The sequence below is a fragment of the Falco naumanni genome, chromosome Z (assembly GCF_017639655.2).
Source record: "Falco naumanni isolate bFalNau1 chromosome Z, bFalNau1.pat, whole genome shotgun sequence".
Taxonomy (NCBI): domain Eukaryota; kingdom Metazoa; phylum Chordata; class Aves; order Falconiformes; family Falconidae; genus Falco; species Falco naumanni.
The window spans coordinates 43,261,876-43,275,181 of NC_054080.1; the positions used below are offsets into that span (position 1 = coordinate 43,261,876).

Sequence of the window (13,306 nt, forward strand, 5' to 3'; positions counted from 1 at the left end):
TGCTGGCCTTTTGTTTCACTGTGTTATGTTTTGATGCCATGGATATTTTTATGCTTGTTCAGCTGTTATGCTAGCAACTGCTAACTGAGATAGATGCTGTGGAAGTTTGTATTATACGTTATGAGGCATTTGGAAATGTTTAAAAATAACCTCTCGTTCTGTTCCCTACTGGGATATTTTTGTTGGCCATGTTGGAAGCTTGTCATTTGATTCATTGAGAGTGACTTCTGTTAGTCTCTTAAAACTCAGTGGGAACTCAATAAAAGGTCAAAGCTGGTATGGGTAGAGCCTTTACAAGACTTTGAGAAGAGGAATTAATAGTCAAAATGGTGAAATGCCTTGTAAAAATCCAAACCAAGAGAAGCATTCATTTGCGGATGATTAACCACTGCAACAAGGAAGTGTGCGTTCGATTGCTGCGACATGGCTCCAAGCTCACAGCCAGAAGGGCTGGTAAATTTGCATTTATTTTACTCAAACCTTTTCCCTGCCCCCACCCCACCCCCCAGTTTGTTGTGCTAATAGAGGTCTGTTGGAAAGGAACTGTACTGTGAATGGCAGTGTCACATCAAGTACAGCAGAGAATAAGGGTGCATTCCTGACAGGAGCAGAGTTGCAAATGGAGGATGAATGAGACAAAACTTAAATGACATTTGTTGTAGTAGCTGATGTAAATTGTGGATTTATTTGTTAACTGCCAACAAATGAGTGACTGGAATTTTTCCCCTCATAGTTTTCTTGGGCTGAGGGAGAGAAATACTTTGAAACTGATAATTTCTGACAAAGCTAAATAGGTCTTAAATTAGCAGACAGGTTCATGGCAGATTTTGGATGCCAACTGAATACAGCGTGGATTCAGTTTAGCATTTTACTTCAACTAAGTGGGTTGGGTTGCCAGATCATAACTTTGTTGGTTTTATTTTTCTAGATACAGAATAATTTAATATAGTGAATAATGTTACGGGGGGTGGGGTGGGGAAGGGAATCTGGTTCAGATCTGGTTTTCACTTCCACATAACACAAGTGCAACCCAGGGAACAACGTGTATTCAACATTGCTTTGGATAGCAACCAAAACAAAGACCTTTTTTCTCATTTTTATACCAAATCTCTTTGCCAAAGATGGCTTGGCTTGTCTATCAGTTTATCTGTCTCTGTTTCTTTAATGTTGTGAGACGTTTCAAAATTTGTTTCTCCATGCTGTTTATGGTACTGTTTACTTTTGTTATTTTTGCATATATAGATTGACAGATTTCAGTTTCCATGCACCTATATAAAACTATGCCTTTGTGTTGAATCTTCATTTCAGTAATAAATATTTACAGAAGAATTAACTGAGAATGTCCTGGCAAAGACCAGAATACTCTCACACCTTTGGCATCTGAAAATCAGAATGCATTAAGCACAGCAGATACGGGAGAACCTGCTTCTTGCAGTGACTTGTCTCTTGAATAGCAACAGCCCCTGGCTGCCTTTGCTTCATGAGTTCACCACTCAGGGTAAACGATCATGTCTACGAGAATGCACTGAACTCCCTTGATTCAAAAATAGGTAGTAAGATTGAAAAGCGTTAGTATTTAGATGTATTTTGTATCCTTATACATCAGAGGTTAAACGCTGGCTCCAAATAGACACAAGCCATCTTGTTGGTTTAATATGACACGAGTCTAGTAATGTGTTTGTGCACTGGAGCTACACTGGTTCTTAAAAGACTTGATTTTACAGTAGTTCATAGGATGTTATTCATTTTGGTATACACATACATAAAACCTGTATGTCAGCATATGAAACCTAAGGACTGGAGGTAGCTTGTGCAAAACTCATGGCAGGGGCCATAAATCCTTGGAAGAACCTTGTTGTGTTTGCAACCACTTCAGAACAACGCTGGCTCTCACCAGGAGGACTCACCCAAGCTGAGTAGGGGTGATGAAATGTCCCACTTTCTTCCTTTTCTTGGGTGCTAAGCTTTCACATTGTGCCCAGTTCTTTTCAACCTTGGTCTCATTGGCCTGGTGCTAGACACTGAGTCGCTGCAGTTCCTTCACCAGCTTCTCCCGTTTCCTTGAGCTACTGACAGATGTATCTTGCCTTCTCATTCCTGCTTCCATGATGCACAGTTCTCTCTCCCTGCTACTCCCCTCAGCATTTTTGCTGCTTAATCCTGGTTGTGGAATGGGGTCAGCAGTGCTGGGGTGGGCTCCTTCCAGGCCAGAGGGAGGTTAGAGACAGGCACACCAGAACGCCTGCTGCGCTGTGTGCTCTGTTTTGCTTCTGTCTCTGTGCTTTGGGTGCCCTGTGGGTGTGAAAAGCAGGGCGCTGGTCTCCGGTGGCTGCACTAGCTGTGACATTGGTTGAACACTGACACACAACGCCGTTAAGAGGTGAGTTGTAACGCTGCAGTCACAGTGCTTGCCACCGGGGTGAGTTGGCAACTGTTGACAGGGCTTTACTCCCTTCTAGAATTGCCTGTAAGATTAGAACAGATGGGAATGGCCAGCAGGAAAGCCAGGTCACTGTCTAGAAAGGAGTTATTATAACTGTCATTGATTTACTCTCCTTGCAAATCTAGAACAGGTGTTTTCTGTGGGCATGGGATGTGGGTAAGGTAGGGATCTATGTCCTCCTACTTCTGAGGGCTGGACATCTGGCCGTGATGTGGATCTTGCTTTGATATAGATCTCGTGTAGGGGAATATTTGAGTTTAGTGCAATTCTAGATTCTGTTTCCCTTTCCTACATATTCTTTGTGACATCCATGCACTTTGCTTATGTGAGAAAGTCACCCTCCCCTTCCCTCTGAAAGGTTATTCTGTTCATAGTACAAATGAATTTTGTCCACATTGAAAACAAGCAAAGGATTACACAGTATTTCTAGAGGAAGTAGTCCTTTTTGCAGCCTGGCTGGCCTTACTTGTTTAAATGAAGTATTGCCAGCACTGCTCTTTCTGGGCAATATCTAATTTTACATTGCTGTTTAGAAGAAGGAAAGACTCACACTTATTCCTTTCTCCACTATACTAAGCCTTTACAGATGTGTAATTGTGGTTGCATGTCTGGTAAGTAAAGCTGTGTGCAGTGTATCTGGTCACCAAACAATGCATGAACTGAATTTTTCAATAAGCAGAGGATACGTTTTTCTGGGGTGCTGTATTTCCAGCAACTGCAGCTGCTTAAGAGAGGTGAAGCTGGGGCTGCCCTTCATCTTGCTAATCCTCAGCTGCTGGTTTTGGCCCCTTTAGAAACACTAGCGGCTGACAAAATTTTTTATACCTCTTGCATGTTAATATTCTCAGCAGATGACCACTGTAAAGTCATGTTTTATTCAGCTGTTCATGTTTCTATCTGCTGTAGCCAGTTAGAGGTTTGAACTAATCCCAGTATTTGGTGGAAGAGAGGTGCTGACTTTTGGCTAGCGTAATGAGATCTTTCTGGAACTGTAAAATTTGTCTAGTTGTCAGAAAAGTGTAGCAGATTTTTCCTTTAGATATATAATACTAAAAATAAAATTGAGGTTATTTACTTGATATTCCAGTAATAGGTGTTAAAAGATTCTGATCTATGGAATGTAAATTGCTGGTAGAAATATAAAATGAAGAATGGAACAAAGAAGTTGTTCTCAAATGTAATTTAATACTGAAGTCATCCTTTAAATCTAAACACAATATAAATTTAGTAGACTCTTCAAAATCTATGTTTGCTGTGGGCTTACGGAGTTCATAGCTAATTGTTTCCTCAGTCCTTGACCTGAGAAATGTTGTGGTGTTATAGGGAATATGAAGTAATGAAAAGAACAGCTTTATACATTTAATTTTTCAAATATTAAATGAGCTTGCAACAGCAGCAGTTAATGCCTGTTCTAAATTTTCAGGTTTTTACGTCAAAACATTGCTTACTTATGCATCTGTTTGGCTGATGTAGAATGCATTTCATATGTCATAATAACATGCAAACCAGTTGAAAATTCTTGTAATCCACTAAGGCTAAGTAGTGGACTGTAAAGCTGATGTATGCTCTGGAACTGCTACATATTCCAGTGTTAATACAACCCCTTCAGAAAACACTGATCTGAAAATGTTCCTCTACCGCCTTCTATCTACAGTTAATCACAATGTCAGAAGTTTGCTAGTTATTTGAGAAAAATACAGTTTTAATGAAAGTTAATATGATCTCTTGTGTTTATGTTCACTATGCACACTGGAATTTACTCTGAGGAAGGAGACAAGGCTCAAGAATCACCAATTGGGGTGACCTTTCTTTGCGGTAGTTGCAGCTGTCTTCTCTATGATGAGAAACACGAAGAAGATATATTACTGACCTTGCATCTAAGCAGGTATAGAGATTCCTATGGGCGAGATTCTCAAATCTGAGAGGTTAAAATTAGTCCTTTAATCCATACTGAGGTGTCTAAGTAAGTGGTTCAACTTACCTTTTACTTCTATTAAGAGAAAGTGGAAACCACATTTGAAAATCAAACAGTAGTACTTGTGTATCTAAAAATACGTGTAGGTGTTTAATGTTGGGCTCCAGAGTTTAAAAATTTTGGATTTTATATTTTTAAGATATCATGAATGCACTCTCAAATGACTTGGAGTGCGGTTTGATGATCCAGTGTTACCAGCTGTTACAGTATGCTTAGGAGAAAGTTTACCCCAGATCTCGCCTCTTAGTGTTCTTAGACTGTTGCGTCTAGTTTCCATCAGTTTGTGTCCTCCTCTTGATGATTGTGGCAAATGTATTTGTTAATGCACAGACTGGTGTAGACAGTAAGTTCCAGCACAAAATATGTTTCATGCTGAAATGTGATGAATTTCTAACGTGGCTGTGATAGGAGAGGACAGAATAGTTGAGGCAAGAAATTATGCAGCCAAATTAAGCTAATGATGAGACATCTACATTTTCTTTATTGAGGACAAGCTATGCAGACCTGCTGGCTTGGTGTTGGTGAAAGGAGTACTCCTCTCTCTCTGTGTCCCTGGTCAGGTGCTGCACTTGTGAGACCGTCTGACAAGCCAGTTCAGGAAGAAAAACCATCAGAGAACTAACCCAGGAAGAAAACCAGTTCTTTTCCTAGGTTAGCTTTACAAGCTGGCTTGCTCAGGGCTGAAGTAAGGGGAAGCAGGAACGGTGGGTTTCGTTGATTTTGCCAGAATGTGAAATCTCACCTGGAAGCATGGCCAGTGTATCTCCCAGAGAGCAGGAAGAGGTAACGAATTACGGGTGGGGGGTGGTGGTGTGGTGTGTGTGTGTACATCTGCCTGGGCCATTTTGAAGACTGAAATGGGGAAATCAGTTTTAATAGCTAATGTGTTCTACAGAATAAGGGGATGCTTCCTGAGGACGGTGTTCTGTAATTAAGAGGTTTTCTGTGATGAATGTAACATGACAGGTAAAAGGATTCGTTAAGAAATGGATACAGAAACATTTCTGGTCACATTAGAATCAAGCTAGCTTGTTCAAGGAGTGATTTAATGTAGGTTTTCTGTAATTTCTTACATTTTTAGAAATATTTGTAATATGTTGTTATTTTATGTTGCATTTATTGGCATTTCATCCCGACTGGCATTAAGTTTGGTATAACTTCAAAGTTACCAGATATTAGCAAGCCATCACTTACCCAACTTTTGGGAAGTCTGTGAACTGGGTTAACTTAGCAAGTACCTTACTTACCCATTCGATTGTCTGGAGAACATGCTCACAGAGCTGCAGAGGTTGCATGGAGGGTTTTATGATAACTGTCAGGCACTGTCATACAGCAGGAGCTAAGGCAGATGTTTACGTGAGGAAGTGTTGTAACAAGTTTCAAGATTCCTAGTGCAGCAGCCCTTTCTCACAAAGTGTTACTCTGGTTGTTTAGTTTCATTTACGAAGTTTCAACATGTTAACTTTGTATTGGGAGATTTTTCTGCAAGTACTGGGTATTTTGGGCTCTGGCAGAAATATGATCATGTGTCTGTGTCTGGCTCAGGGCAGGTCTACTGCTGAGTGACCTATTAGGACACAAAGCTGGTATCAGTTATGAAACTGAGGCTTTCATGGATATGTCCTGTCCCATGATAGTCATGGTAGATATACGTGTGTGTGTGTGTGTGTGTGTGTGTGTTGGGGGAAGAAATTGAAAATAGAGATTATAAGACCTTGTCATTCAAGAAATGCAAAAGTTGTAACAATGAGGAGGTCTAGGGTAAGGCAAGTATCACCAACTTTGCTGAAATGTAGTTATGCCTACTGCTAGTAGTAGCCAATGACTTAAGGATATTCTTTTACTATCTAGTAGGAAAGTAGGTTTCAGAAACAAAGTTAATAATTTCAGTGCAATGAATGGTATTTAAAATTCTTAGTACTAATAATGTACAAAAAAAAAAAAGGTGGCTTTTTCAAGAAAAAATGTGAAAAGTCTTCTGATCTTAAAGTGAGATTCTTTGCAGAATTCTGGTCAGTTATAGTTTGGTTACTATTTAAAATTGTGGCTTAGTATTGTAATCCAAATGCACCTAAGCTGTTTACCGTCCTATATTGTAGATGCCTTTATGACGGGGATTTTTGCTTTTCAGTTTTTGTCCTGGTTCGTATGTTTACAGAGCACTGGTACATCTCTTCTTTATAGCATGGTTCAGGACATGCTTTATTTCCTTCATCTCAAATTGACCATAATTGGTCTTTTGTTCAGTTTAATTTTTTTTATGTTTGCCATCCTTTAACAGAAAACTTTAATGTATCTTGCTGAGACCCTTGTAATTCACACTGAAAACCATTATATGTCCAGTGTAATTAGGGCTGGAGATGTACTGTTTTTCCGAGTACTTTTTTTTTTTTTTAATAATATATTTTCTGTTACATCATGTTGTTTTGAAGTCTCTGAACCTTAATCTTTACCACAATAAAACTGGAATGAATCTTTGATAATGTCAGTTCACTGTCTTTTACAGAAATCTTTCACTAAAATCAAAGAATTAGGCTATTTGCATTATAAATAGTACATTGACATGGTTTTCCTGAGTTACTTGTTGGACAAGTCATGTAGCCTTGTATTGGTTTTACCTGCTTGATCCTTATCCATCTGTTGTTTTTGGATTAGTCAGTAAAGAATGGAGAGATGCTTAACATCACAAAATGAGTACTAAGTGTTATGTGTTTCTGTTGCACATGATACTGTGTATGGTCTGTTCCTTTTGCATATAGATGGTATCTGATGATGGTAATGAGAGTTGGGACAAATTTAAATCTATTTTTCCCATCACTTTTTCTGAGCTCTGTGTCTGACTCTTCTCCCTTCCACTCCTGCAACTGACGACTAACAGCAGTCACTGCTGTGTTGATATAGTTGCTAAACACCAAGACTCTTTTTCAGACTTATTGCTACTGATGTTAAACTGGAAAAAGGTAAGTTTCAGGAAGAGAAAGCTTGGGCAGCAAGTGGGGTAATAAGAAACAAGCATACCATAAGGCTAAGAAAGACTCCTCTCTGAGGGGAGGAGAGAAAAATTTAAAGGAGAGGGAGAGAAGAAACTGTGAGTACAAAGAGTAGAAAGATGACTGGAAGAAAAATTAGACATGAGAAGAGGGAGCTTTTTAGAGGTGAGGCTCTTTCATTCTGTTTCAGTGATATCTAATCCTCATACTGAGTGTCAGCCACCTTCTCCTTTTGTCCTCTCTACTGTTAATGTGAATTTATCGTGATAACCTATTATCTCTTTTTAATGTAATTCTCTATCAAAAATTCCCCACCTCAGCCCTTATCTTACCACATTCTCCTCAAAGAAATAAAGGTGGGTTGTTGTGTTTATTTTTACTGTATTGTTATACACCAAATAAGACCAATTCACATATGTACTACATGTTAATTAATATCAGAAGTCTTATTGTTAGTAGAAAATGATCTGTTTTGTTTTCTGTTTTGCATTACAGCATTATTAGCTGCATCAGTTACAGTTAAGCAGATCTGGTTACTGCAGTGTTGTAAAGATGTTGCCCTCTGTAGCTTTTCAAAAACCTTTTCCAGTTTTTGCTAATCATGTGTGGTTTGGTTTCAATATACAAAATAATTGCAGAATCATCTTTCCAACCTTTTTTTAATACTATTGGAAGGATGAGTTTTGCCACCAGGAAGGCAGAAATTTAGGATCACTATTCTCATCTCCTTTTTTAAGGTATCCAGCTGCCAAAGGAAGATGAGATTTCAGTACCTGTGACTTCAAGCTCCCCCGTTAAGGACACTGGGGAGAATGTTGATCTTGCCATTGAACAGGAAGAGAAGATGAAAGAAGAACCTTTAACCATCTCGGAAATGGTATACAATCCCAGTGCCAGCTTGCTGCCCACCCCTGTTGATGATGAGATTGACATGCTCTTTGATACCTGTCCAAGAGTAGAGAATGAGAAAGATGATACAGATTCATTTGAGGAACTGGAAGCAGATGAAAATGCATTTTTGATTGCAGAAGAGGAAGAACTGAAAGAAGCTCGGAGAGCACTTAGGTGGAGCTATGACTTTGTAATGGGCAACATAGAGGTGAATGCCTTTGTGAAGAGTTTCTCCAGACTTCTTCTTGTAGGCCTTGGACTGTTGTTGTTTGTGTTTCCTCTTCTGCTTGTTCTTTTGGAGTCGGACCTTCAAATTTCTTTTCTTCATGAAATCCGTCAGACACCAGAATTTCAGCAGTTTCATATTGAATATTACTGCCCCCTTAGGCAGTGGGTGGCTTGCAAAATAAACTTCATTTGTGACATGCTGGGCAGCTTTTAAATTTGAAATAAATATGATAAAACTAAGGGCTATATTCAAAATTTCAGTTAGTGCCAGCTTTCCATATTGCCCCTGGGGCCATCATTTGGTAGCTGTCTTCATATCCAGTTCATTACAGATTCTTCAGCTTCTTAAATTCTCTTTACATACTTAAGCTACCCCTTTAGTTACAGGTTTATGCAGTCACCATTCAATAACAAAAAAAGAAGCTTTATTTTAATTGCATTTCAGACTTCCTGCTCATCTATTACATCATATAAGATGGGGTCACAGTAAGGTTCATTGTCCTTAACCTTTTGATTCATGACACTAAATCCAATGAAACTGAAAGAAAACTTTTTGAATATACTCCTTAGTACAGCAGTCTCTTCTAACCAATGCCTATACAAGCGATGTTTATGCTGGGGTTTTGTTTTTGAGTTGGTTTTCTGTTTGTTTGGTTTTTTTACATTTTTATGTGTTTAAAATATTTTGGTAAATTTTTAGCAAAAGACAACTTCTGATGTTATTTAAATGTAGAAACCGTTAAGAGTAATGCACAAGGGCACGTAGGGTGTTTTTAGTGTTTTAGCAATGATTTGTTTTTAAACTATGGGCTGAAGAATGAATGAGTTTAATATAGCTCTGTATAGAGGGACTGTGGTTTGGAAATATATAAAAAGTTCACTCAAGTTCAGTAGGGGCTGATTGGATAAGGTGAAAGGACACCAAGTGTGCAGAAGAATTTCTGAAAGGCACAGTTGTAAAGCTTGGGGAAGTGAGCAGAACTAAAAATAATGATCCTTCCTCTTACCTGTCAGGTTGTCTTACACTTTATCAGTGCTGTAGAAAGTCCCTACAAGATAGTCCAAGTACGTAAGTATGTTTTGGAAGACATTGAGTCTTCAGTCTATATGTAGATTACTGTACATAACATGGAAAAAGACAATAGTAAGGAGAAAAAAAAAAAAAGAAAAAAGAAGAAAAAATAATAATAAAAAAAGCACCCTACCTAGATCAATAGGGAGTTACCTACTTTACAAATTAAGAGAAGGGGAAAGGAGGAAAAGGAATATATTTTTTGTATTCCTTTTTAAAAACAAGCATTAGGCTGTACAGTCGATGTAAAAGTATCCTACTGACTCAGTTAAAGGCTTAAACACTTTAAGAGAGATGCATCTTCATCCCTGATGCCCATTATTACTAATCTCTAAGACAACATATTTTCCGTGCATACTAATATGCTTCCTTTCACATACAGCAGCATACTTACCCTCTTTCCCATTATTATAAGCCCAGTTACATGGTCTAATGCTGTTTCGTGTAACATGGATTTGTGTATCTGAAAGTATTCCAATATAGCTTAGAGAATATACTTAAGTACAATCTTGTCAATATTGAGAACATTCAAAGGCCTTAAATACAACCCCTGTAGTACATTTGAAGAGGAGAAAGTTTTTATTCTTTTTCCCTGACCTGATATTAGTGCAGATGTATTTCATATTTAAACAAGGGAAATCTGATTTTGGCCTCAGAGCCTTTCTCCTGCTTAGACATTTATGAATTGGAGACATATTTAAGGCTATTTTATTAGATGTGCATTTAACACATTGTACCAGATCTCCTACTGAATAAATTAATTTAGTTTTGATATCAGAGAATCAGTTTTGCTTGGTTTTCTCATGTGAGCCTTTGCAGATTCTAGTTTGAAAATGGCAATTTCCATGGTGGGTTTCTCCTTTCCCTCTAATCTTCCCCAGTTTTTGAAGGACAAAACAGTTACAGGGCTTAGGAGTTCTTTTTTAGTTGAAAACTTTTGAATTGCTATTCATTTCCCAACCAAGAAAGGCTGAATTAAACAACTACCTTTTTTCTCTTGTTTTGGTTGTCCTTGCCAATCTGTTCCCCAGAAGAATCGTTATTGATTAGTTATTGATGTGTACTTCTTCTTGTGCTACTTGCAACTAAATGATCCTTTCCCATGAGGTAGTAATCATTCAGCCTAATAGAAATGGAGAGTGAACTAAAGACGATATTTGCCCTTAACAGGAAATTACTTACTTGCATTGTTTCTAAACAAAGGTGTCAGAAAAGGTGTTTTGAGTTGTGAAGGCTGTGGCAGCTGGCATCCTGCTGGATCATGGAGACATGGTTCCATAGAGGATTCTATATAAGCCTCATAAGTATTTAAGCAAAAACAAAAAACAAAACTTAGATCTTATGCTCTAAAATATAGTCTTGTCCCTGTAAATTACAGCACTCCCAAAGTAGGAGTATTGGTATGCTTGATTTAACTCTATCAGAAAATAGCTGAGTTGCATGAGAACATAATCTCAGAAACTGTGCAGTGCAGTAAGGTTTTACGTAGGGTTAAATGCAAGCGTGTGTGCGCACATACGCCTGCCTTTACTAACTATGTGCATATATTCAGGCCTGGCCTTTTAAAATTCTTCCCTTCCTTCCTGATATTCTCTAGTCTGTAAAAGTAATTTAACCGAAAGTAATGAGAATCCTGTAACTTAAAGGCTAGGACCACGTAATACATACAGAAGGATATGGCTGGGCATATTCAGAGAGAGTAGCAGTCTCGTATTTTATGGGTGAGGATGACAGACTTGGATTATGGAGAATCTATAGGTACAGTATTGTGTATTTCTGTCTGTGCTTGGATTATATTGTTAAATGTTATGTACTTGAAATCTATTTTGTGGTTTGTCTAACATTTATAAACACAACTCTGGGAAGAATTTAAAATGGTTTTATTTCATGGAGACTAAGGGGAAAATATACCTGTAACTTGAGCCTTATCTTTGTACAGTGAATTTCACATTTCTATATGTCAACATCCTGATTGTTTTGTATGTTGATATGATGGCAGGAATCCCTAATAAAAATACACTGGAGAAAAGGTTTCTGCAGTTATGACTGTTCATATGGTGAAAGATGTTTCATAAATAATAGTTCTTGTTGAGAATTAATCAGTACATGATGCAGTGCGGATTTCTTAGAACTCTTACAGGTTTTTTTACATACTGATTTTTTATTCATCAGCTGGAGAGACAGTAAGAAAGCACTTTAAAATGAGATATTATTAACATGGCTTCAGATACACTAACCAAGGGCTTAATGGTTTGCCCAGTTACTATGTAAGAGTTGGTCGTAGTCTTCAGTTTGCCCTGAAATAAAATTACTACACAGAGAATACAAATTGAGAACTCTGGTTTTAAAGTTAGGCCCTTTTAAAGTTAGACCCATAAAATATGGCTGCAACCTTTTGGTAGGCAGTTCTGGCTAGACTGTTATGCAAGCAAAGCTTTGCAGCTTTTGGATGGAGCTTGCTTATATTAAGTTGATTTGGAGCTCGGACAGTGAAAAAGCATCTGGTAAGAAACATACAGTCTGCAAAGAGGAAACAACATTGTTTTGGAGAGCTAAGTCAGAAAAAAACAAGGACACTTCTTGAACACATAAAACATTTAGATGCAGATGTGTATGTACAGTACAGAAGGTGCCAAAATGTAAATGGACTGTCTGGCAATTTGAAATGTAAAGGGCCAGTACTATATAGTACAAGTACACCTATTTGCTCAGCTGAAATGGGGTAAGTTGTAATGCTGCCTTGAAAAGAGGTTGCATTCCTGCGGTAACATGAGAATACAGTATATCCTCCTCAACATTCTGAGTACTTACCACAATTTATGGGAATAGCATGTGTACTTCGAGTAGAAATTCAGAATTTGTCATAAAATTCCTTCTGAATAATGACACATAAAATTTCTCTAAAATTAAAACTCACAGAAATGTCATGCAAAATTGGCATCTGAAGACATCAGGATGCAGGTATCAGTGCTAATAGTTGCTGTAGGTAACTTAGAACTTGACAACAGCCGTGTTGGCCAAATTGAAGATCACAAGCACTGGAAGGCAAGAAACTTCATTTGGAAGTCAAGGTACGTTTCTCAACTTTTTGTTTTATTTTGTTCATTTTTGGTTTTGTTTAAACCCAAGAGGAAGTAATCATCTTTTCTATTTGTATGGATTTGCTGTAGGTTTTCTTACAGCTGTGTTTTATGTGGAAAAAGATCTCTGAGACACCTTGTGAAGGTCTCTGCTGTTACCGCTGTTAAGTGCCATGCTGCAAGACTTTGATTCCATAGTCTTAATGTTTTTCATTCTGCCCGTCTGCAAAGGTGAATCCTTTATCAGTCTTATCCTCAGAAGTTTGTAGGAGCTGCTTTGATGTTTTGAATCTGCCTTGCTTGCAGCTGGTTTCTTTTAAAGCAGGTTATTGCTGATCATCTCAGCAGATGAACTCCCTGCAGCAATTCTGTCTTACGCTGTTAAGTTCACAGCTTGCCCTTTACATGTCTTGTAGCTCCCTCCTAGAAAACATGGGCACTAGCTGTTCCTATGTGGTGATGCTTAATCACGTAGTGGGAATTTAAGGCTGTGGCAAAACTTCTATCACAAAAGTTTTCCTGCTATAGCCAACCACAGCATGACAGTGTGTGACAGTGAAGAACAATAAAGCATTAATTTCTACTTCACAGTCATGTAGTGGAGGGGTGCAAAAAATATTTATAAAA

The 13,306-nt window shown here is 38.1% G+C and overlaps 1 protein-coding gene across 1 annotated transcript in view; it reads left to right on the plus strand.

Annotated features, from left to right (window-relative positions):
- FRMD3 (FERM domain containing 3) overlaps positions 1 to 9,587 on the plus strand; it is a 138,468-nt gene extending 128,881 nt beyond the window's left edge. Inside the window, exon 14 of the mRNA XM_040580567.1 lies at positions 8,146 to 9,587. Within this exon, the coding sequence (XP_040436501.1) occupies positions 8,146 to 8,741 (596 nt within the window). The 3' untranslated portion in view covers positions 8,742 to 9,587. The remainder of the gene's footprint in view (positions 1 to 8,145) is intronic.
- Positions 9,588 to 13,306: the final 3,719 nt, after the last annotated feature.